Genomic DNA, 23,442 nt, shown 5'->3' with positions numbered 1-23,442 from the left:
CGCGTAAGCCTGCCAGTCACCGCCCGGGAAGTGAGGGCAAAAGGCGACAGCGGCCCTGGAATTCTGTACAGGCAGAGCTGCGGACACCTAAGATAACGAAATTTCCGCGCTAGGTGGGGCGGGGCTCCGCGAGAACCTCATCCTGAAGGGATAACTTCGGAAGCGGAGGCAGGCAATAGAGAAGGGGCGTCCGACGGCGACGGAGGACGTGGTGAGTGTTTCTCCTCTGTTCTCGAGTACCTTGGTGACTGCTGGGGCCAGGGATCGGAGGTCTGCATTGGCCCAGAAGGGCGATCTGAACAGCTGAACTGGGACGGGTTCGGGCCTCTGGACCGGGAGGTCGAAGTGAGTTCCAGAGAGGAGGCGGCTCTTTGCTCGTTCGGCCGAAGGGATGAGAGATTTGGGGGGTTCCCTTGCTTCTAGGCTTTTTTCCCCCTTTATTTTCCATGCTTTTTTTTCTCCGCCTGGAACTTTTTTTGTCTAAATATTGCTTGTTCTCGTAAGCCCGGTTCAGATGCAGTCGTCTCTCTGGGCCTTTCCTACAACCCGGGCTGTAACGTCTTCCCTCCCTCCCTCCGAACGCCTTTCCGCTCGCCGCCTCTTCCGAGCGCTACCACCTCTCTTTTGCGGCCCCGCACCTCTTTCTCCTTGATCTGGTTACTTCTTAGCTGTTACCTCCCCTGGGAGGCCTCCTGTGACTCCCCGGCTGGGCCAGGCCCTCGAATCTCCCTGGGTCTTAATAGAGTGGTCATTCCCGTGTCTTTGTCCTCCCAGCCCTTGCGCGCTGGGACAGGGACCAGATTCCATCCGTCTCTAGCTTCATAGCAGGGGAGACAAGTGCAAAGACCACTGATTTGGGAGTCAGGAGCCCCCGATTAGAGTCGGACTCTTCCACTTCCCAGCTGTGTGCGACCCTGAGTTTACCTCTTGTAGTTTGATCTTCATCTGTAAGGTTGTTACGGAGAATTCATGAAAGGGAGGGGCGGGGCTTCATAAACTTGTCAGGCACCCTACAGGGGGGAGGAACTCAATGAACTTGGGAGAGAGGAGTCCGCTATGCTTAAAGATGAGATCATTAACCTGAGTTCTTTGCCACCTAGGAAATGCCATGCGGTTTGAAAAATGACTTGCTATGTAGATTTGCACGGGTCTGTTGTTGGGCTTTACATGACTTTCCTTTATGTAGTGTGTTTGTTGGGTTTAAGAGACTTTGGCCATCCGGCTAATACACTGTCCTCGTCTTATAGACAAGATTGAGGACCAGAGAGGGAAGGTGACCTCTCCAAAGTCACAGCTGGCCAAGAACCTAAGCCTGTAACTGAAGAGACCAGAGATCTTTCTTTCTGCTACATACACTCTTGGGAAACAGGCCCTAAGGTACTTTGGTTTCACACTGTCTATCCTTTTTAAACACTCATCTTCTTCGCTCTCCCAACCATAGTCTTCCTCACACTGTGTTGGAATTCCCTTTTCACTTTGTATTTCCTTGCTAGAATATCACCTTCTCAGGGACAGTGTGTGTCTTATTCTTTGTTCTATGTTCTCGTACAGGGACAGGCTCATAGTTGATGTCAGTTAATGATAACAGCAAAAATCTAGTAAGCACACATTAAATGCCAGGCATGTTACATATAATTAATCTTCACAATGGCCCCATAAGTAGATTCTATTATCCCCCCTTTACAGATGAGGAAACAGATTTAGGGACATGAGTGTGCACCAGAGTTGTGGCTTGTGAAGTCTTTTGGGGATCTGAGGCTCAGAAACCAATTCGTTTAATTTTTTTCCCCACAGATCTTTGCAGATTATCTTCTGGGGAAAAAATGCCTAAAGTCAAAAGAAGCCGGAAAGCTCCCCCAGATGGCTGGGAGTTGATCGAGCCAACATTGGATGAATTAGATCAAAAGATGAGAGAAGGTGAGTCGGGGAGTTCCTGTCTGAGTGGGCTGTGTCCAAGGGTCACAGGCTTACATGCTTCAAGGGGCCAGGCATAAATGCAAGGATAAATGGGAAGAGACAGGCTGTACCACTGTGGCCTCCTGACACTGACATGTTTTGTTTGCTTATTAACTGATAGGAATACTATAAATGCCAGAAAGTAAGATAATACAAATGAAAAGGTCCTCAAAAATGTTTTTGAATATAAGAGCTTTAGGGAGTATAGATCAAGTAGTCTACCTATAATTATTTGCTGTGTTGGCTAGAGGTATATTTAAAATCATACAAAACATATTTACTTGGGAAATCCGGTTCTTTTTCACTTCCAAATTTTCTGAAACATTTTTATTCAGATTTTTCTTGTGAGTCTCTGTTTTCATCATCACTTTGTTTTCGCATCATCTACCAGTTTTCCAGAATGCACCATCTTCACTTCCCTCTAAATGTTGTGTGATCCTGCACTTTGTGAGTCAGTGTAGTGTGCAGTTTTGGGAAATTTTATCTGAAGCCACAAGCATCTGTCGGCCCTATCACAGTATAACCACTTACTGAATTGCTTTTTAAAGCGATCTTTTTTTTTTTTTTTTAAGGTTTTTGGTAATTAATCTAACCTTTGTTATTATGAAGTCATACCTCTAGCAATAAGTAGTAAGTGGGTGTTAAGTTACTTTGCTTCCTTTGAAGCTGACTGTATCAGGTAACTTCTATTAAATACCCAGAACTTGCAGTAATCAGGTCATTTTGGGCTGAGAGATTTCTTCCCCAAACAGATCTTTATTCAACATAAAGGAACTTAGAGATTGCTGTAATAGAAGAGATTTTTGTGAGTCTTTGCAAATAAACCTACTTCCTCTTTTTAAGGGATGACTTTTTGGAGGGAGAGCATTTAGATGTGATATTCTTTACCGTCAAAAGAAGTATTCTTTCTCTTGTTTTTATTTAAACATACAGTTCTTCTCTGCTTTCCCATTTTTGATACACGTGTTTTAAGACCTAGTTTCATGTTGCTCTCGCTTCCACTATAAAGAAAACAGAGTGGATGGCAGGTGGTACCAGAGCTGGCTTTAGTGTTGGGAACAGTAGGGAGCTCTGGGGGTGGGGAGAAGCTGCTACTCACCCAGGGCCATTTACCATGTGGGATGCAGCCTCAGCTTTGCCAGATTTGCTGAGTGTTTTTCTTTTTCCAAGATAAGCAGAAATTTAGCTTTTCTGTGTGAACGCTTCTAATTTAAAATTCAAACTTAAAAGTGTCTGTGGGAGGAGCCAAACAAAGGCTGCCTTCAGGCTGGTGGAGGCTGCCAGCCTTCAGGCTGGTGGAGGCTGCCAGCCTCCAGTTTGTAGCCTTCCGCGCAAGTTTTGCCTGTGGGATCTGCGGCCACACTCCTAGGCCATGGAGGAGCCTTGGGCCCACAAAGGCCCAAAGCCAGTGGCGTTGCCAGGCCTGTCCTTCTGATCTGAGGGCCATTTACAGGACAACTCACACTTATTGAAGCAGTTGGTCCTCTTATCTTAGGAAGGAAAATTCCTGTTTTCTCCTAGTTTGTCCCTGTTATTTCCTAGCTCAGCACAACTGCCCAGCTCTTTGTATGTCTCTTAGCTTGCTACTCAAGTTTTTGTATAGCCACTGTTGCCCTATAAGTCCCCGAACAAAAAGAGCCTGCTTATAGGGACTAAGGGACAGAGATGGGGGAAGTTATGTGTGGCAGGGGTTTTATGGGTGACGGAGAAATAACGGCACTATCTCCGTGGGCTGTAACGAGGACTTGTAAATAACTTCGCTTTTACAAGTACTTTAAACTAATTGAAATTTGAAGTTAATAGGCAGTTTGGGGCATTAGCAAAGAGGCAGAAACCCAAGTCTCGTCTGCGCCACAGTGTCCCCTACCTCTGGCCTCTTTTCGTACCCTCCTAGCGGCAGGACTCCACATCGCCCACTGAAAGCTGCCTTCTACTGTGTGTGCGAACCTGTACAAAATGATATCCAAGAATGTTCACGTGACCTTGTGAAAATGGGTCCAAAAAGAAATTTTTAAAATGTGGGTGATGCTACGATTAAAATGTTGAGAGATGACTCAGAAGCACAGGAAGGTTCCACGTCCAGGATGGCAGCCTGAGGAGCTCCATGGCCCCCACCCCCCCTTCCCTCAGTCATCCCATCTAGTCACGTGGCTTTCCGAAACACTCTCGACTCTGGTGAACAAATGTCTTCTCCAGCCTTGACTCAACACTAGAAGTTTCATTTTAAAATACTCCAGTTCCCCCAACTCCTAAAAGTAGGGAGAACCAGATGAAATACAAATACCTGAATGTTAATTGTTGAAGCTGGGTGGAAGGTACTTGGGAGTTCAATATACTGTTTTCTTTTGTGTATGTTTGAAGTTATCCTTATTGAAACCTTAGAGAATTCACGCATCTAAAATCCGACTCCTTTTAGCCCCTCCACCCCACCACCTGGTCCAGGCTACCCTCACCTGTCACCTGGGTGCCTGCAGCAGCCTCCTGCTTCCGCTCGCCCTGCAGTCTTCTCCATGGGGCCGCCAGGGTGAGGGCTTGAGGTTGTACGTCAGATCACATCACCCTCTGCTCAGGGCCCTGCGGTGGTTCATCCCCCGATCAGAGCAAAGCCAAGTCCTTCTGTGGCCTTCCAGGTCAGGCACACTCTCCCCGCACCCCTCGAACTCCGTCCCCTCCCCCCCCTCCCCCAGCCACACTGCTGCCCCTTGACCCGCAGCTATAGTCCCACCTCAGGGCCTTTCATTGCTGTTGGCTCTGCCTTGTAAACACGTTTGCCCCTCTTTTCCCTTTTTCTTTTAAATTGAGATATAATTGACATACAATGTATTGTTTTAGGTGTACAACATGATTTTATATATGACTATATTGTGAAATTATTACCACAAGTTTCGTGAACACCCATCACCTCACATAGTTGTTTTCTTATAAGAACTTTTAAGATCTACTTTGATAGCAACTTTCAAACATACAATACAGTATCATTAACTTTATAGTCACCATGCTATAGATTCCCCAGGTCTTATTTATAACTGGAAGTTTGTACCCTTGACCACCTTCACCCATTTTGCCCACACCCCCAGCCCACCTTGCACATCTTGTTTCTTAAGGTCTCTGAGCGGATGTCTCCTTTGATGACTAGTATAAAGTGGCAGTCCCCCTCTTTCCCTGCTCGCCATCCCCTTCCTTGTTCCCTTTTCTGTGGCCGTTACCACTTAACCACCAGGGGCGGATCTGCTTCCCTCTCAGATCATGGCTCTGTGGTTTCTGTGTCTTGCCCACTGCCGTATCTTGGGCACCTGGAGCATGGCCTCGCCCATAGCAGACACGCAGTGTTGCTAAGTCCTCAACACCTTTTACTTGGATCACAGAATCCTGTTTATTGAGCTGAATTACAAATTCTAGGTAATAGAACAGCCTCGGTGTTGGAGAAATGGAGGTATAGGTTTCTTAACCCTTCTCACCTTTCTCCTCTGCCCTAAAAACCGAGAAGAGGTGACAAAGATCAGCTTGTAATGCTGAGAAAGACTTGCCTTTTGGCAGGTGCAAGCTGCTACCTGATCCTACATGTCTTGATAGAGCCATTATTTCCTGCAGGCTCGCCATGCTAAGAACTTTCAGACTTGTCTTTTTTTTTTTTCTTTTTTCCCTAAACGATTTTGGTTGGGAAATGAAATTAGAGGTGCCTTAAAAGATTATTAGTATGCCCATCTGTTGGTCCAGAATTATCTTGAGAAATTATTATGCTGGAGAAATAGGTCTGGAAGGATAGAGACCCGGGTATTAACAGAGGTTGTCTTTGATTTTTTAAAACCTTTGCTTTCTAATTTATCTAATTTAAAAGGCATTTTTAATTTAAAGCAATTAATGTTTAAGTCATGTGGCTTACCTTTTGCTTTATCTTTAAAAAAAAAAAAAAAAAAACAGCCCTAATGAGCCTTAAATCATATGCTGTAAAATTCAGCCTTTTAAAGTATTCAGTTAAGCAGCGTTTAGTGTGTTCACAGAGTTAGGCAACCATCACCATGGTCAGTTTTACAGTATTTATCACCCCGCAGAGAAACCCCGTCCCCTTTAGCAGGGGTCTCCCTGATCTAGGCAACCACTAATCTACTTTCTGTCTGTATAGACAGAGTCATACAATAGGTGGTCTGTGAGGACTGGTTTCTTTCACTGAGCATAACGTGTTCAAGAGTCATCCATGTTGTGGCATGTGTGAGTACTTCATTACTTTTTATAACTGAAAAATATTCCATCATGTGGATAGATTACATTTTAACCATTCATCAGTTGATGGACACTGGGGTGATTTCTACTTTTTGGCTACCATGAACATTCATGTACAGGTTTTTGTGTGCAAGCGCATTTTCAGTTCTCTTGGGTATATACCTAGGAGTGGAACTCCTGGGTCATATGGTTACTCTGTTTAACTTCCTGAGGAATTGCCAGACTTTTCCATAGCAGCTGCATCATGTTACATTCCTACCAGCAGTGTATGAGGATTCTGATTTCTCCACATCCTTGCCAACATTTATTACTGTCTTGTCATTTTGATTATAGCCATCCTAGTGGGTACAAAGTATTTATTCTTTATCCCTACTTATTAAAAAAAAAACACTATATCCTATGCAGACTACCCTATCCCCCAAAAAACAAACACATGTGTTTTCTCTCCAGCTGAAACAGAACCTCACGAGGGAAAGAGGAAAGTGGAATCTCTGTGGCCCATCTTTAGGATCCATCACCAGAAAACCCGCTATATTTTTGACCTCTTCTACAAGCGGAAAGCCATAAGCAGAGGTAATTGGCCAAATTCTCTCTTGACCTTCCCAACTTGAGTAGCTTTCAGATTTATTTAATTCTTGAAACCTCAGCAAGTGTCATCATGTTTCTTACCACCAAAAAAAGGAAAGGAGCCAGGCCAACATTGGCTAAATACTTTTTTTTTTTTTAATTTTTGGCTGCATTGGGTGTTCGTTGCTGTGCACGGGCTTTCTCTAGTTGTGGCGAGTGGGGGCTACTCTTTGTTGCTGTGCGCGGGCTTCTCACTGCGGTGGCTTCTCTTGTTACAGAGAATGGGCTCTAGGTGCGTGGCCTTCAGTGGTTGTGACTCGCGGGCTCTAGAGCACAGGCTCAGTAGTTGTGGCGCATGGGCTTAGTTGCTCCACGGCATGTGGGATCTTCCCAGACCAGGGCTCGAACCCGTGTCCCCTGCATTGGCAGGCGGATTCTTAACCACTGCGCCACCAGGGAAGCCTCAGGCTAAATACTCTTTTTAAGGGTGGGTAGTGATGGGCCAGGGGTGGGGGGAGCTTTGTTATACTATGGTCTGATGCCCTTTCCCCATCTTTTTGACAGAACTGTATGAATACTGTATTAAAGAAGGCTATGCAGATAAAAACCTGATCGCAAAATGGAAAAAGCAGGGATATGAGAACCTATGCTGCCTGCGGTGCATTCAGACACGGGACACCAATTTTGGGACAAACTGCATTTGCCGGGTCCCCAAAAGCAAGCTGGAAGTGGTAATGTCTCCACCCCTGTCATGTCTGACTGGGTGTGATGTTACTGTCAGGATTCTGCCCTAGTTGACCACAAGGGGTTTTATGTTGTTCTGTTTTGTGGTTGGCCATCCCGCCAGGAGTGAGACCCTCTGGTCAGGAACCCATGCCGGGGAGTTTGGCAGTAACGATCTTGCATCTGGGGGCCAGTCCCACCTCCTCCTTTGGGCAAGTTATTGGGCTCCTTTCCTCACTTAACCAAACGGGGGTGATGATACCCACCCCCAGGGTGGCCGGGAGGGTGGGCCAGTCGGCAGGAGCTTGTCCCTTTCCCTCCAGTGCTTGCCCTTCAGCCGCCCTTTTTTCCAGGCCTCCTTTTCCTCCCAGTGACACTTCAATGTTAGCATCACTGCGTCTCCTGCCAGCACTTCCTGGGCGGCTGGGGAACACGGCTGGGGGTGCAGTAGCTCTGCTCCACGCACAGACGCCTCTGAAGTGGAGCCGCAGGAGGCAGAGAAGGGCTGCTGGGCTGTTGGCCGTTAGCGGCCTTTGGGCGCGGCCCCTCAGCTGACCGCCGTGGGCCCCGCTGGGAGGTCAGGCCAGATGTCTTCTTTCACACAGTCCCTCGTCACAAGGTCCCTTCACGCTGCAGCACTAGTTACAGCTTGTAGGGCTTCGGCTCTGGGCCAAGGGCTTTAGCTCAGCAGGCAGCTCTGTCCCCCTGAACCATCTGGAAGCTCAAGGACGGGCATGTGGCGCAGTGGAGAGCGAGCACGGGCTGCCTCCTGAGGGGCGGCTCTGGTGCTGGCCTCTGGCGGGGGCAGGAGGGGCAGCAGAGCAGCAGAAGCCCTGCTCCTGCGAGAGCCCCGGGGTTCCATGGTGATGTCTTGCTGGGGCTGCTGCCCCAGACCTGTGGCCGGAACAGAGCCTGCTTCAGATTTAGTTGGGTTTCACCATCAGATCTTGTTTCCTTAGACCAGAGTCTTGCTCCTCCAAAAAAGAAGAAAAAGGAAAATAAACACCATTGCGCTGGGGCCTTTTGTCTGCTGGGCGGGCCCCCCCAGCCAGACACTAGGCCACACCTGGCCTGGGGGACAAGACTGTTCCGCTGCCACACAGATTCAAGTGCACACTGTTCTTCTTCCCGAGCCACAGTGGAAAGTTCCCCAGCCCAGAGGAGGCCCTGAGGCCCCTGGCGCTGAGCCCCCTGAGCGGTAGCAGACCCACTCCCAGCTCACTGTAGGTGTGTCCTGCTTGCTTTGCAGAATAACAAGAATCACTCACACAGATTTTTTTTTTTTCCTTTTTTGGGAGCAAGTGTGTACACTGAATTTGCATAAATTAAATCCACATAGAGACGTAACTGCAGTGTCAACAGCAGCTGTTTCCATCTTCACGAGGGAACCGAACTGTCCCCATCCAGCACTGTCGCGGAGGGTTTCTGAGGAGTGTCCTGTGGGGAGTGGATGTCCCGTGGCCACCCTTCCCGCAGGAGGATTCCTGCGTGTGGGCGTGTGGCCTGTGGCAGGGGTGCGGGGTCTCAGCTGTCCTCTGTTTGCAGGGCCGGATCATCGAGTGCACACACTGCGGCTGCCGGGGCTGCTCTGGCTGAGGCCGTCGGGCCCGACCCCTCTCCGCCCTGGACTCTGGACTGCGCAGGTTTCTGCCTGTCACGCCACCCTTTCCTGGGAGCAGCTCTTCCTCAGAGCAGTTCCCCAGGCCCGAGTAGGAGCATGGTCTCTACGTGTGAAGGCTTTGGTGTTCATCAGCTGTGATTTGTAGAAATAAAACTCTTAAACCTTTTGGGTCCTGCCTGCCTTTTTTCAGAGCCAGCAGTCTGTGGAACCCAGTGGGACAGCGCCAAGCCCTGGAGACCAGTCGCCCTTAAGGCATGATCCACCTCACAGGTGCTGTGTGACCTTGAGCACTTACTTTCCTCATCAGTGATGGGGGTGGCAACCTCTCAGGCGAGGAGGGCCTAAGATGACGTACCAAGGTGGCCCAAGCTGCTCTTGGACTTGCCATGAACTTGTTGGGCACCTCAGACCAATGCCTGCAAAAAGCTGCAGCTCTTACTGTGAACCAGACCTTTCCCTCAAGCTTGCAGCTACACCGGCACGTTCACGTGTCTTGAATATGAAAGGGACTCTTGGGGCTCCCGCAGAGCCATGTGAAGGCCATGCACTTCGTTCCAGCTTTGCTGGAGGTCCCCCAGGGTCTCCCCATCACCTGCCCCCAGGGCCTCTGTCCACATCGGCCACAGTGACGGTGTCCTGGTCTCCCTTCGGTTTGGTCTGGAACTTCTGCCACGGGTGGGGGGTTTCCTCTGCTGGCATCACTTTCAGCCACTGCTTATAATAAGCTCGGAAGCCATCAATCTTCTCCAAGTAGGTGTTTCTCCCTTTGTACTGTAATTGGAAAAGCGTGGGGTTCCAAGGCTCAGAGGGGCCACGATTAGACTCACTGCATGCTACCTACCGCTGACCCCAAACCATGGCAGCTGGCTCAGGGAAGCTGTTCTTGCTTCCAGTTGGTCAAAGGGAGAGGGCAGAAAAGCTGCTCAACACCAAGCAGTGTACGGTAAGAAACAAAGTTGTACTATGGGGCAGACCCAGATTCTCTCTCATCTGCTACAACCCTTCCTGAGTCTGTGCTGCTGTGCTCCTATACCCAGGCGTGGCGCCCCAGCCCCGCACAGCTGGAATCGCTGGGCGCCACCAGCTGTGCCTCCACAGGCACAGGCATTGCCTCCCTCTGACTGTCATCTCAGCACTGCTGCAGAGGTCTCAGGAGAGGAGGGAAGAAGGAAAGGAAACGAGACGTGCCAGGCAGACACCAAGAGAAAGCTGATAGAGGAACACAAAGACCAGAGAAAAAACAGACAAAACGTAGGAGATAAAGACCGTTACTACATGATGATAAAAGGGTTCGTTCAAAAGGTTTAACAATTCTAAACTTGTACCTAATAGAGCCTGAAAGTACGTGAAGCAAAAACCTGATGATCACAAATAGAAGTAAGTCCACCATAAGGGAGTATGAACGTATGGCTGAATACAATAAGCTTTAGGCTTCTGGTAGTTTGGTGACTGTTGATTGAACCTGAGAAGACCCCTAGTGGGCCCTGCACAGTGAAGAGACAACCCCCCAACCGGAAGATTCTTGCAACATGGAACCAACAAAAGACTAGTGTCCAGAATATTTAAAGAACTCTGAGGCATCAGTAAGATAAGACTAACAATCAGCTGTTCAAAGATGCCCAGCTATGCCCTCCGGCATACTCTCCACCGCTGTCTCACTAGCTCTTACTAAGCCTTCAAGCATCCCCCCTGCACAGCCGTCCCTGACCCCATGTCCCCTGGCTTGGTGTGTCCTGGCCGACTTGTCTCCCTCCCAGTCAGGCCACAGCTGCTCTGGAGGTGCTCAGCACAGGGTCTGACTCAGCGGACCTAAAAACCAAAGCCCCGGAGCCTGATATCCTCAGAACAGCAAGGAGAGAAGTGGCCGTTACAAATCAGATTCTGTCGCTGCCCTCCTGCCGTCCCCATTCACTCGACAAACAACAATCTATGCTGGGTGCCAGATGACAGGCAGGCACCAGGGACCCAGGTGAGCAAGGCAGACAGTCTCCACCTCTAGGGGCTTTTACAATCTCCTCAAGGCAAGAGTCACACACGTGTGCGTGTAATTACCGACTGTGAAACATGGTGAAAAGGAATAGTGCTTGTATGGGGGCCGCCAGCAGGGCACCTCTGAGAAAGAGCCATCTGAGCCGACACCTACCAGATGAGAAGGAACCACAGCCATGTGAAAAGCAGGGCAGCCTATTCAAGGTGGAGGGAATACAAAAACCCCGAGGCAGGGAAGAGGCTGTGGGACTGACAGTGAACCGAGGGAGGAGTGGCCTAAGATGAAATGAGCCACGTGAACAGGGGCTCGCAGGCCGTGGTCTGAGGAGTTTGGGATTTTCCCCAAGGGAAGCCACCGACAGTTTAAAGCAAAAGGATGCCAATCCCAGCAGGTCAGAACCGGGTGGGGCGGGGGGTGGCGCTGGTTAGGGAGACGACGGGCACGATAGAGCTTGGCGCACTTACCCGGTCGAAGGTGGGTGGGTACTGGGCTGCGAACTCCAGCTGGCGGATGACCGCTTCATTCACCGGGACCCTGTTCCGCCTCATGTCCTTCAGGATGTCGATGAGATAGGCGTAGTCCAGCTTCTTGACGGCCGCGTTGATGAGGGTGCTGTAGATGTGGGCGTTGGGGGTCATCTGGGATTTCTGCAACATCACAGACACGCCGTCAGCGAGATGATGGCGGTGGCTGGGACAGAGCGGCCACCGGTGGCACATCGGGCTTGGGGAGCTACCCTGCCAGTCAGGCCTGCTCTGCAGCCAGCCACCAGGGACGAGAAGGGCAGGACCTCGTAGCAACAACGGGCTGTACGCCCCCCTCCACGTCCCCCGCTCGGCGGGTCCATCCCAGGTGGCTGAGGACCCCGCCCTCTCAGCCCTGAAGAACCTGGACAGCAAGTAGAGGGTTGTTCTCAGAGAGCAGCAGACTCGGGCAGTAAACCACCTCAGGGCAGGAGACCGCCTCCTGTGGGTTCACTGCACCCCCATCCCCCGAGAATTCTGGTACCCTCCCTGCTCCCATCATGGCCTCCATCCCCCTAGAGGGTTGGGGCCAAGACCTGCCCCCACCCCTCAATCTCACCCCACGGCCACCACCTTGGCGATCATAACACCCCTGGCCCTCAACGCCCATTCCTGCAGCGCCTCACCAGGGTTTCCTTTCTCCCAAATTGGGCCACTGACCATTCCACACTCGCAGCTAGAGCGACCCCACTCTCCCTGCCCCGCCCCCATCAGCTTACCCTGAGGGCAGAGGCCTGGGCAGTTCGGGAGGGCCCCCTCGCGCCGCACACCCCCGCCCCAGCTTTCTTCTTCAGCACCACGGGGCCTGCCTGGGCCCGGGCCCGCTCACCCTCATGTCTGCAAGCAGCTGCAGGCCATCCCCTGGCCTGCGGCACCCGATGGCCAGATTGCAGAATGTCTGCAGGTTGGGGACGATTCCCCTCTTTGCCAGGACTGGCAGCAGTGCCTGTGGGGACAGACGTGGCATCACCGTAAGCTGTAGTCCAGCAGCCCTGGCAAGAGCCTTCTCTGGTGAAGCCCACGTGCGCGGCTGAATGCTGGAGGTGCCAGGGCCCGGCTCTGCTCCGAGGCCTCGTGGCTCCCTCTGCCGACCACACCGGGCACCGGCCTTGGCCCAGCATTCAAGGGCCAGGTGTCCTGTCAGCACCTCAAGACCCAGCTCCCCAGGATTCAGCTGCTCTGCGAGTCCTCCCTGCCTTCCAGCCCGTCTGTAGCAGGTCATCCCTTCTTCGAATGCCCGTCACGTTCCTGCCCCCTCTGCTCCTCTCCCGGCCACCATCCATCCCTGCACTCGGGCCTTCGACGTCCATCGAGCACCGGGGGCCTCAGGGGATGGCGGTCCTGCGGTCCAGGGCAGGAGACAAAGCCGACAACAGCATGGGAAGTGCGGGCCGAGGGAGCCCCCGGGCAGGAGGTGAGGAAGAGGATGCCTGCTCAACCTGGCTGGGTCAGGGCGGGGCCCAGGGAGGGGCTCTAGAGAAAGCTGTGCTCTGCTCTGAGGGCCTGAAGGCAGAGGCTGCCTCTGTCAGCTCTCAGGACAGCCCAGGTCAGAGCTTCTGGCAAAAGGGGCATCACACAGAAATACGCTGTACAAATGGACAAAAGTCCCGTGAGGGCCCCAACGTCGCCATCTGTGAGATGAGGAAAGCCACAGGCCAGCGGAGCCTCCTGCTATGGTCAGTAAAGAAACGAGTGGATGTGAAGCTCTCAGAACAGAATCCAGCACAGAGTGAGTGTGAGGACGTCCCCGAGGCGGGGGCGGGGCTGAAGGGTGGCCCCCCTCGGAGGGCGGGGAGGATGGCTGGTTCACCACCTGATTCCCAGGTTTTCACCAGGGGCTCCGGACAGCCTGCGCCCCTCTCGCGGGAACGGCTGACACACCTGGCAGGGGAGGGTCCGAGGGGGAAGGAGAGGAGGGGCCCAGCCGGGAGCCCTGTGCCTCCCCCCGCACCCCTCACCTTCGCCCCCTCCAGGTCGCCCAGCTTGCTCTTCCTCCTCATCAGCGTGTTGAAGAAGGTCAGGTCGGCCTCCACTTGGTGCGCGTCCAAGACGGTCAGCAGCGAGGACTCTGCGGCACTCCCGGGTTCCACCACCTCCGCCAGCAGCGTGAGGGTTTTGATGTCGGGCCGAAGCCCATGCTCCGCCATCTTTCCCAGGAAGCCCTCCAGGCCCCCCATCAAGGCCAGCCTGTCGGCTGGAGTGGTCACGGTCCCCAAGGAGACCACAGCCGAGGGGACCGCCCCCGGGGTCAGGAGGTTGGCCTCCAGCCCCCAGGGAGGCGGCTCCGGGGACGCAGAGGGGAGGGCCACAGCGCAGTCAGCCTCCGCCTTGGTTTCCACCCCAGGCTGGGCCTTGCCGGGGGCTCCAGCCTCCTGAGGCTCCAGAGGCCCCTCAAGTGCCTGAGAAGGTTCTAGAAACAGCTGCCTCTCCAGGGCCTCCACGTGCAGCCAGGCTGACAGGCGATCGTCCGCCCCGACCCCGTCTCTCCTCCTTGCCTGCCGCCCGCCTGCCGGGGGCTGGAGCAGGACCATCTCCTCCCTGGGCCTCAGGAGCACCGCCGAGGCCACCGCCGGGTCCCCCAGGCCGCAGTCCCGAGCTGCCCCCAACAGCAGGTTGTAGCCGTGCCGGCTCGGCCGGAGCCCCAGGCTCAGCATCTGCCTCCACACCTGCCGAGGAGAGACAGGCCTCACCCCTGGCTCCCGCTCCGAAGAGCCCTCAGCAGAGCGGGCAGCGCGAGGCAGCAACCAGTCGGTAAACGTGGGGGCGGGGGTGACACGGGAAAGATGCCAGGCTCTGGGCCACTAAGAACCCCAGAGCCTGGGGGCCTCCACGGGGCGCCGCTCCTCCCCCCCTCTGGTTCACCCCCAAACCGTGTCGCACTTCCATCTCTCTGGCTCTCCCAGGCCCTTCTCCCTACTCCCCTGCGGAGGGACAGCCAGAGAGGCTAGGTGCTGGAGGAGTCCAGGCTGACCTAAGGATTCGACTCAGCTGCCCTTCCTGAGTGCCTGCCGTGTGCCCTGCCCCACTCGGCGTCCTCAGCTTCCTCGAGAGCACGGAGTGGGCACGGGCGGAGGGGGGCCTCCGCCAGGAAGAGCGCCCCACAAGCTGTGGGCCCGGGCAGGCCCGTCTCCCCTCGAGCTGAGGTCGTTTTCACCCCTCAGCGAGGAGTCTAGCACACCTGTGTGTTCTCAAGGGGGCAGTCTGACCACCTGAAGTCACTCTGACACCAAGATGCCACGAGATGCCCCACGAGGCTCAGTGGGAGGCCACAGGCAGCAGCCAGGAGCTCACGTCAAGTGTGCCTACGAGTCAGGGCCGGCCAGGCCCAGGTGGGTGCCACATGCAAGAGGGCCGCGGCCCACCAGACAGGGTCCTGAGGAGGGCAAGGGTCTGGGAAGCCACCTCCATGGGGAACGCTGACAGAACTGAGGTTTATCAGGGACACAGACACTATCCCGTGGCAGGAGGGATTCTTGGTTCAAATCCCAGCTCTGCTTCTTAGCGGCTGTGAGACGTTGGGCAAGTTACTCAGCCTCCGGAGCCTCGGCCTCCTCGTCTCTAAAACGGGGCTACGGTGCCCAGCTTGGGCAGCTTAACAAGTGCATGACACAAACCGGCTGCTAGGGTGATAGACTACTTCTCACTAGAACAGATCGAGGCCAAAGAGAGGGAGGAACCAGATCCTGTCTATAAAGCAGCCAGGGGATGGCAAGCAGCCAGGGGATGGCCGGCAGCCACTGTTTCCAGGGGGTCTGCAGAGGGGAGGCACGTGGTCCAGGGCTGTCCCAGATCACTGGGGCTCAAACTCTGTGCAGACCAACCCCCTGGGGATCTTGCTGAAATGCCGATCTGGCTGCACGAGGCCGGTGTGGGGCTGAGACCCCGCATTTCTGACAAGCCCCAGGTGAGCCTGAGGCTGCTGGTCTGTGGGCCGCACCTGAAGTTAGAGCTTTTGGTGAGCTCCAGGTCCTTCCCACCCCTGAGGAGCTGGGGAGGTAGCTGTGGTACCAGGGCTAATCCCGCCTCCGCACTTGATAAGGGGGGCGCTGAGATGGGATTAGAGCAGCGTGTCTCAACTTTAACGTCCGTGAGGCTCTCTCAGGACTGAATGCTGACTCCTGGGTCCCACACGCAAAGACGCTGAGCGGGGGATGGGTCGGACATCCTTCAGGGACCGTAGCTCAGCGGGTCTGGGCCGGCTGCACAGAGGGCCACCGAGCGGAGTGGGAGGGCGTGGGCTGGCCGTGCCCCAACTGGAGCGGCAGCCGCGCCTCCTCCGTGTGCCCGCCCTCCCTGCCATCTGCTCTGGGAAGGCCAAAGGATCACAAGTATAAAAACACCCAGCACAGGGCAGGAGCAAGTGCTCAAGTAGCGCACACAGGATCATCACTTGCACCCAACACAGGCACACGGAGGGGGAGCGAGCAGGGCAACAGGAGAGACAGGACGCAGAGCCAGGCGGGACAGACCTGCAGGGCATATCGGAAACCCGTTTTCTTCTCTTGGATGCAGCCCATGAGCAGGTAACTGAAGGTCTCCTCTGTGACCGCATGTCCTTTCTGGATGATTTCCTGGGGGAGGGAACAAAGAGGGCCGGATGAGAACCTGCAGAAGAGCAAAGGCCCAGGCCCAGGCCCGATGGGGCTGGCTAAGGGCAGACACCCCAGGTCAGGCTCAGGGCTGCGCCTCTCAAAGAGGTGGGGCCTGACTCCGGCTCCGGGCCAGCTCAGTACCAGCAGCTGAGCAGAGCTAACTGCTGCCTGCACCCCCTCCTCCTCTCCTTCACAGGCCTCTCTTCCTGGCTCTGCCTCGGTCACTTCTCTGCAGCCTCTCCGCAAAGGCCACCCCAGCAGCCACTTTTAACCCCTGTACATGAGGCTTTGGAATTGCACAGAGCTGGCTTCAAGTCCCAGCTTCACCACTGGCCCGCTGCGGGAGTGTGGGCAAGGCATCATGCTCCCTGGTCTCAGTTTCCTCATCTGTGAAGTGGGGGCACACGACTTGCCTTACAGGACCTTTGGAACGACCCCTCAGTGAGCACTGGCTCATCTTCAGCGCCACGAAGCCCACCCTCTGGTACGGCACCGCGGAGTCCCGTCCGGCGGGACTGCACACGACCCACCGCCTTCACAGGGCTGGGGGCCTGTCTGCCTGCCAGACGCAGGCCTCTGACAACAGGGTCTCACGGACTTCACCTGTGAACCCCAGAGCCCAGTACAGGGCTTGTCTCATCGGCCCCTGAACCTTCCTGCATGAGGAACATAGACAACACAGCCCCACACCCTGCCACGTGGGACTGGTCCCGAATGGGGAGCAGGAAGGAAGGGATGTCCCACCTTAAACACATCCAGGCACATCCTGAGGTCTGCGCACATGGCGGCCATCTTCAGCAGGGAGTGGTACGTTTTCAAGTTGAGCTGGAAGTTTCTGGCCTGAAGCTGCTGCCGTAACTTCAGGGCACTCTGCAGAGCAGAGTCCTTCCAGGGGGACTCAGCACAGACGTTGAACAGGGCTGTGTAGGTGGCATCTGAGGGCTCCAGGTCTCGCTTCTTCATCTGTGGAGACGGGGAGAAACTTGGAGGTGGCTCTGGGATCAGCCCAACGCACAGGCGATGGCCACCCTGAGAGGAAGCTAGAGAGGGCTGTGCTTCCGCACTGAACAGGCCTGGGAGCCGGGCCTGTGACAACGCAGAGCCGAGTGACACGCAGAGCTGGGCTCTCTGAACCCGACTCAGCCCGAGGGGCTCTGGGAACTGACCCCGCACCGCAGATGCTCCAAACAAGAAACCGTCCTGCCCATGGTGCTCGGCAGTCCACCCTGGGTCTGGGGTGCTTTTGCAGCAGGGTCTCCCCAACGCTCCTGCTCTGTGGCCGACCAGGCCACCCTGACTGTTAAGATCCATGGGGTGGATCTGGTCTGGGAAAGGGTGGACGGGGACGGTAATCAAACCCCAGCTCCAATGTTTACTACCCGAGGGGTCGTAAGTTAGCTCGTCATTGGAAAAATGGGGGTGATACGGTCACCTGGAAAGGCTGTTACAGGGAGAGCATCACGGGAGAGAGGCCCCGGGAGCAGCCGCAGCCGGGAGCTCGTCCCTGCAGCACGTCTCAGGAGTCCCCCACCCCACCCCCGCTGAGTCACAGACCCCGGGCTGACACTGGGCTTATCAAGCCCTCCTGGCGACGGAGTTTGAGAAACTCCTGGTAAAGCCAAGCACTCGCTATTTCCCAGGGAAGGGCAACCTGACGGAGGGTAGGTGACCAGCTTTTGCAGAGTGTACAGAACCCTGTTCTCAGGCCATTTTGGGCTCAACTCCCAAGTCCAGCACTCTCTCTCTCGAGAGGTAACCTTAGACATGGCACTTCAACCCTCCAGGCCTCAGTTTCCTCATCTGAAAAAGGAAGACGGTGATCCCAACTTCAAGGATGGGCAGATGTTCTGTGTGTGTTCACGTATTCCACAGCGTGTACTAAGGACTTACTACAGGCCAGGCCCAAATGACGAGACTAGGGCTCCCAAGAATTCTTGCTGGAATAAAGGATGTTCCCAGCTCCTGGCTACAGGAGAAGATGGGAATACTTCTGCTAGAGTCTATGGTCCTCTCAGGCACAGCTCTTTCCCGACTCATGAAGGAAGCAGCTTTCTGACTCTGAGAATGACAAATACAACACACCCCAGAAGTGGGCGAGTGTAAAGTAAAACCATCTTCCAAGAGAAATAAAAGCCCTTTTTCAAAGGATCAGCTTTGGAAGAAAGGTGCACGTGTGCACCCGTGTGTAGCGTGAGGATGGGAGTGAGACAGAAGGAACACAAACTAAACTAACTGGGAGTAGCAGTGGAAAAGGAAGGGGACCGGTGGGCCCTGCCACGGCCCGGACAGGCACCGGAGGACGTTCCACGTCATCACGTAGTTATCTGAGATCACCTCCATTTTATGAACGATGAAGCTGAGGCTGGAGGGGGTGATGCACTAGCAGGTGACACATCCAGGATCTGCACCCAGCTCTTTTGGGGCCCAAAGCCCATGTTCTACGGAGCCTGGCCCCTGCTGCCCCCAGGCCCATGCTCACGTCATTGTAGAGCTGGAAGGCCTTCCTCAGGTAGCCGGCCCGCCCGCAGCCCCCGATCAGCACGGTGTAGTTGCACTCAAGGGGCTGGCGTCGCTCCTCCTTCAGCATCTGTCTCTCAAACAGGTCCAGGGCCTCGGCCAGCTGGGGAAGAGGGGTGGGGGGAGGACACAACGGGGGGGACTCAGGGTGGCCTCAGAGACCCTCAGCAGAGGGAGGGAGACTGAGGCTGGGGGACCCTAGCTGAGACCAAGCTCAGGCCTGCCCAGGAGACAAACACCCACCCTGGGCCTCTGCCACCAGCCTCTTGGTGCCCGTGGTCTGCAGCCATGGGCCTTCGCGGTGGCCAGGAAGGAAGCCCACCAGTCTCCCACCACCTGAGAGCTCTTGGTCCCACTGCCATGGGGGAACTCCCTGAGAGGCAGGGGCGATGCCCAGGTGAACAAAGATCTGAGGGAGGTGGGGGAAGGAGCCACGTGGCTCTCTGAGGGAACAGCCAGTGCAAAGGCCCTGAGGCCGGAGTGTGCTTGGGAACTGTGGGAGCAGAGAGGAGGCTGCAGCAGAGTAAGTGAAGGAGGGGAGATGCGGGCGGAGAGGTAAGGGGAGTGGAGGGCGGGTGGCAGTTCTTGCAGGCTTCATAAGCTATTGTGAGGACTCCGGCTTCTCTTTATTTCTCAACTTTTCATTATGGGAAATCTCAAACATACACAAAAGTAAAGAGAATAGTGTAACTACAATGCCTATTAACATTTGGCCAATCTTGTTTCATCTATACCCTGCACTCCTCCTGCAAACTGAATTTTTGAAAGCAAATTTCAGACATCCTGTCACTTCATTCACCAAAGCTTCGACATATACCTCCAAGAGATTTTTAAATATAAATGGAATGTCGTTATCAATACCTAAGGAAATGAACATCCCCAGTGTCACTGAACACACTGGGAGAGCTGGAGAGAGAAGTCAGGCCATCTGCTCTCTGCTTTAACGGGATGGCTCCATGCTGCGAGCCCACATCCCGGAAAGAGGTGGAGAGAGCCTCGGGGAGCCCAGAGACAAGTGTCATAATAGCTGAGGGGGGCGAGGAGAAGGCTAGGCCTGGGCATTCAGGGGTAGGCTTGTGAGAAGTTAGGATGGGAGAAATTTTGAAGCTAGAGCTGGTGAGAGAAAGAGAAGACTCAGAGATGACCTGAAGGCATGTGGCCTGGGTGGATGGAATAATGGGGTTACCGTTGAGTGAGATGAAGAAAGCGTAGGGAAGTCAAAGTTGGGAACAAAAATTGCAGGCCACCGAGGGTAAGTATAAGGGAGATGGTGAGGAGGCAGCTGAATACACAGATGGGGAGTCCACGGGATGGCCGAGCTGGCAAGAGGAAGATGGGACCAGCATGAAGGAGGGGGCACTGAAAGCCAGGAGGCTGGCGGGTCGCCTGGTGCAGCACCGAGGGGGGAGTGAAGACAGAGAGGAGAGAGGAGCCCTCAGCATCCCACCCTTTAGAGATGACTGGAAGGTTGGGCGGCCCATCACAAAATATCGCGGCACGGCGGAAGCAGGAGCCAGGAGCAGCAGAATCCAAAGGTTCCCTACCTTTCCTTCCTTGATCAGGCGTTTGCACTGAAAGAAGTACCAGTAAGGGGTGTTTCTCGGGCCCTGCCATGCTTCTGGCTGCAGCTCCCCTTCCTCATCTTCTTCAACACTCTGTTCCTTGAGCCGCAGGTTATACAACTGGGCCGTCGATTTGTGGAACATCCTCCGGGAGGAGTATTTGTCGGAAAGAGTCCCAAAGCTCTCCTCCTCCCCTTCCTCCTGGGTGGCCGTGGGGCTGGGCTGGCCTGGGTCAGAGCTCAGGCTGCCTGTGTTCTTCTGGCTCCGCGGGCCGAGGGGCAGCCGAGAGAGGGAGCTGCTGCAGGCTGCTGGCGCTAGCCGAATCAGCCCTGCGGCCCTCGGCCACATGGGCCCCTCCCGGCCTCCGGCCCACCTGGCTCTGAGGGGGTCAAGGTGCTGCAGGATGGCCAATCCCATGGGGCAGGGGCCGGAGAAGAGCCGCGAGAGTCTCACGAGGTCCATCTCTGGCGTTCCCCTCCAGGGCCTGGCATAGGTCAGCAAAATAGTGAAAGTCAACGCGAGTTCATAGTCACAAAAGGCAGAAAGAAGACCGAGAAGGTGGGTACAAGCACGAGCCCTGAGGTTAGAAAGTAGGCCTAGGGTTAGGGTTAAGTTCAGATTTCAGCTCCACCAAACAACCATCCTTGAGTCCCTGGGCACTCACTGTTCTGGCCTCAGTGTCCTCGGCTATAAACTGGAGTTAACTATAACATCGCCCACACAGCACCGTAGCAATGATTCAATCTCAGATCTCAGCGTTCAGGTGCAGCATGGTGAGCACTCGATAGACCTAAACTATTGATCTGTATCACTGAGCCACAACCTAAGTGACTGGGCACTCAGGTCAGAGCTGACTTTGAGCCCTGGCCAGAGCTGAGTGACTGGGCCCATTACTTGACCTTCTTGGACCTCAATTCCTTCAGCTGCAAGACCCACTCACCTTACCACAAGGCCGTAAGGATTAAATGAGATGTTTTTAGCATAATGCCTGGGGTTTAATAGGTATTCAAAAAATTATAGCATTATCATTTACTAGGAAAAAAACACTGGCATTCTGGGCCTCTGCACAGGGAAGTTAACTTAAACATTTCTCTTCTGCAAAATTCATGGACAAATGGGCTTCAGCTGTGCTGTCCAATGTGACTATTGACACTTGAAATGTGGCTAGACTAAATGCAGATGGCCTTTAAAGGTAAATTATACACCAGATTCCAAAGACTTATAGTACAAAAAAAGAAGGTAAACTACATATTTTTTTACATGTTGAAATGATAATATTTTCGATATACTGGGCTAAAGAAAATTTGAGACTGATTTCACAATCTTTAAACTTTAATGCGGCTACTTAAAAATTTTAAATTACATACGTGCTCACATTATACTTCTATTGCACAGTTAGGCTAGAGATCCTGGTCTACATATTTGAAACTCTTTAATAAAAAAATATCAGAGGGCTTCCCTGGTGGCGCAGTGGTTGAGAATCTGCCTGCCAATGCAGGGGACACGGGTTCGAGCCCTGGTCTGGGAGGATCCCACATGCCGCGGAGCAACTGGGCCCGTGAGCCACAGTTGCTGAGCCTGCGCGTCTGGAGCCTGTGCTCCGCAACAAGAGAGGCCGCGATAGTGAGAGGCCCGTGCACTGCAATGAAGAGTGGCCCCCGCTTGCCGCAACTAGAGAAAGCCCTCGCACAGAAACGAAGACCCAACACAGCCATAAATAAATTAATTAATTAATTTAAAATATATATATATATATCAGAATACCCCCTATGAACAAAGCCATGCACTCACTTTGATGGGAGGATATGAATAGTTTTAGTTACTTAAGAAACAATTTGGGGAAGTTTTTATCTACTCTGAGAGCTTTCGGCCCAATTTAAGGACTCTGTCAGTTGACAAAAAGTTTTTCCCCCAAACAGATGAATACTTAAACTCATTCAAAGAAGAGAGAAGAAAGCTCCCTGAATTAAAAAAAAAAAGAAAAAAAAGTCAGAATAACGAGCATGAACACATTTTAAGGCCTGGTTATATTAGAAGGTGGAAAGACCTCAGAGGGGACAGCAGGTTGGACAAATTAATAACTGTGGCCCAGGGAGGGGACTGACTTGCTGGGGGCCCTGCAGCAGTGTGGTGGGCGAGATCCACTAGCTCTGGAACGGGCTGGCTTTGAACACAAGTCCATGAATGGTATCAAACAGCTTCTCTTGACCAGCACCCTAGTGACACCAGTGCAGAGGGCCTTTACCATTCTGCACCTGGTGAAGCTCCAAGAGAAACGTAATGCGAGCCCGTATGTAATTTTAAATTTTCAAGTGGCCACATTAAATAAACGGTTTACACGCGTTAATCAAAATACAGAGAATTTTAATTACTGATATTGGTACAGGTACCAAAATGTCTTTAAAACAAACTTATGCTCTATTAGTATAGATGCTTCTTTTTCCAGCATTAAATAACAAGTCCTATCGTCATGTCCAAGCAGCGACAACTGGAGAAGAGTTTGTCGGAGTTGCAGATACTCTGTCTCCAACCATCATTTACACTCATCCCCATTTGCAATCGCGACTTCGTTTTGGGCAGAGCGAACGCCACTCGGTCAGTCACGGAAGGACTTGCTAAATTTCACACTGAGACAATAAAGGTGTAATTCCTTCCTCCCCAAGTTCGTCAACCCGCCCGGGTTACTAACCCCTGAATTAGAGACACTGGGCCGCCGTCCTCCCTTGGGGAACCAGCCCCTCCCCGGACGCTCCCCGGGACCCTCAGGCCGACCCGCCCCCTCTCCACACCGGCCTTTAGAGCCTCGGTCTCCTCAGCGGACGCCGCCGGCTCCGACTCTGGCTGCGACCCTCGCTGCCCCTCTGGCCAGTCTTCGTCCGGAGGCCGGGCTCCTGTGAGGGTCAAAGAGGAACTCACTCCAAGGATCCGACCCAGTGAACGCGGCTCCACCTCGGCCGCCGAGCCCACGGCACCCCCGCCCCGCCTCGCGTCACCCGCAGTCCTGACCCCGCGTCACCCCCGGTCCCGTCGCCGCCGCGCCGCGCACCCGTCTCCGCGTCTCGGACGACCTATCCCAAGTGTGCCTTGGCCAACCTTGCGCAGGCGCAGTCCGCGTCGCCAACTCCCGGCACGCATGGTTTCAGGTGGGCGTTCGGCGAGCTGCTAGCCG

The 23,442-nt window shown here is 53.9% G+C and overlaps 2 protein-coding genes across 9 annotated transcripts; one reads left to right on the top strand and one right to left on the bottom strand.

Moving 5' to 3' along the window:
• The first annotated feature begins 99 nt into the window (after positions 1-99).
• Positions 100-9,254, top strand: BUD31 (BUD31 homolog). Its single transcript, XM_068524239.1, has 5 exons — positions 100-211; positions 1,795-1,917; positions 6,628-6,750; positions 7,309-7,475; positions 9,013-9,254. Exons 2-5 carry the CDS (start codon positions 1,824-1,826, stop codon positions 9,061-9,063), a joined length of 435 nt encoding a protein of 144 aa, XP_068380340.1. The 5' UTR covers positions 100-211; positions 1,795-1,823; the 3' UTR covers positions 9,064-9,254.
• Positions 7,470-23,383, bottom strand: PTCD1 (pentatricopeptide repeat domain 1). Of its 8 annotated transcripts, XM_068524230.1 has the most exons (11): positions 23,280-23,363; positions 23,067-23,164; positions 20,256-20,757; positions 18,674-18,814; positions 16,939-17,157; positions 16,072-16,173; positions 13,561-14,268; positions 12,432-12,548; positions 11,543-11,725; positions 9,685-9,859; positions 7,470-8,441 (listed from the first exon to the last, which is right to left on the bottom strand). In XM_068524230.1, exons 3-11 carry the CDS (start codon positions 20,733-20,735, stop codon positions 8,152-8,154), a joined length of 2,415 nt encoding a protein of 804 aa, XP_068380331.1. In that variant the 5' UTR covers positions 20,736-20,757; positions 23,067-23,164; positions 23,280-23,363; the 3' UTR covers positions 7,470-8,151. The 8 variants fall into 8 exon arrangements, with proteins under 8 accessions (XP_068380331.1, XP_068380330.1, XP_068380328.1 ...); XM_068524229.1 differs by lacking the exon at positions 9,685-9,859 and having other exon boundaries at positions 8,295-8,441; XM_068524227.1 differs by lacking the exons at positions 7,470-8,441; positions 23,280-23,363 and adding an exon at positions 23,367-23,383 and having other exon boundaries at positions 9,247-9,859.
• Between the last annotated feature and the right edge of the window lie 59 nt (positions 23,384-23,442).

The sequence above is a fragment of the Eschrichtius robustus genome, chromosome 16 (assembly GCF_028021215.1).
Source record: "Eschrichtius robustus isolate mEscRob2 chromosome 16, mEscRob2.pri, whole genome shotgun sequence".
Classification (NCBI taxonomy): domain Eukaryota; kingdom Metazoa; phylum Chordata; class Mammalia; order Artiodactyla; family Eschrichtiidae; genus Eschrichtius; species Eschrichtius robustus.
This window is presented reverse-complemented; position numbering and strand designations above follow the sequence as displayed.

What these genes read in the sequence shown, in the direction of transcription:
- BUD31 (XM_068524239.1), top strand. Translation starts at nt 1,824, where the DNA reads ATGCCTAAAGTCAAAAGAAGCCGGAAAGCTCCCCCAGATGGCTGGGAG. An exon ending in AGATCAAAAGATGAGAGAAG is followed by an intron (nt 1,918 to 6,627) that starts GTGAGTCGGGGA and finishes TTTTCTCTCCAG; the next exon opens with CTGAAACAGAACCTCACGAG. An exon ending in GCGGAAAGCCATAAGCAGAG is followed by an intron (nt 6,751 to 7,308) that starts GTAATTGGCCAA and finishes TCTTTTTGACAG; the next exon opens with AACTGTATGAATACTGTATT.
- PTCD1 (XM_068524230.1), bottom strand. Translation starts at nt 20,735, where the DNA reads ATGGACCTCGTGAGACTCTCGCGGCTCTTCTCCGGCCCCTGCCCCATG. An exon ending in CCTTCCAGCTCTACAATGAC is followed by an intron (nt 17,158 to 18,673) that starts GTGAGCATGGGC and finishes CCGTCTCCACAG; the next exon opens with ATGAAGAAGCGAGACCTGGA. An exon ending in TGTGCCTGGATGTGTTTAAG is followed by an intron (nt 16,174 to 16,938) that starts GTGGGACATCCC and finishes TCCCTCCCCCAG; the next exon opens with GAAATCATCCAGAAAGGACA.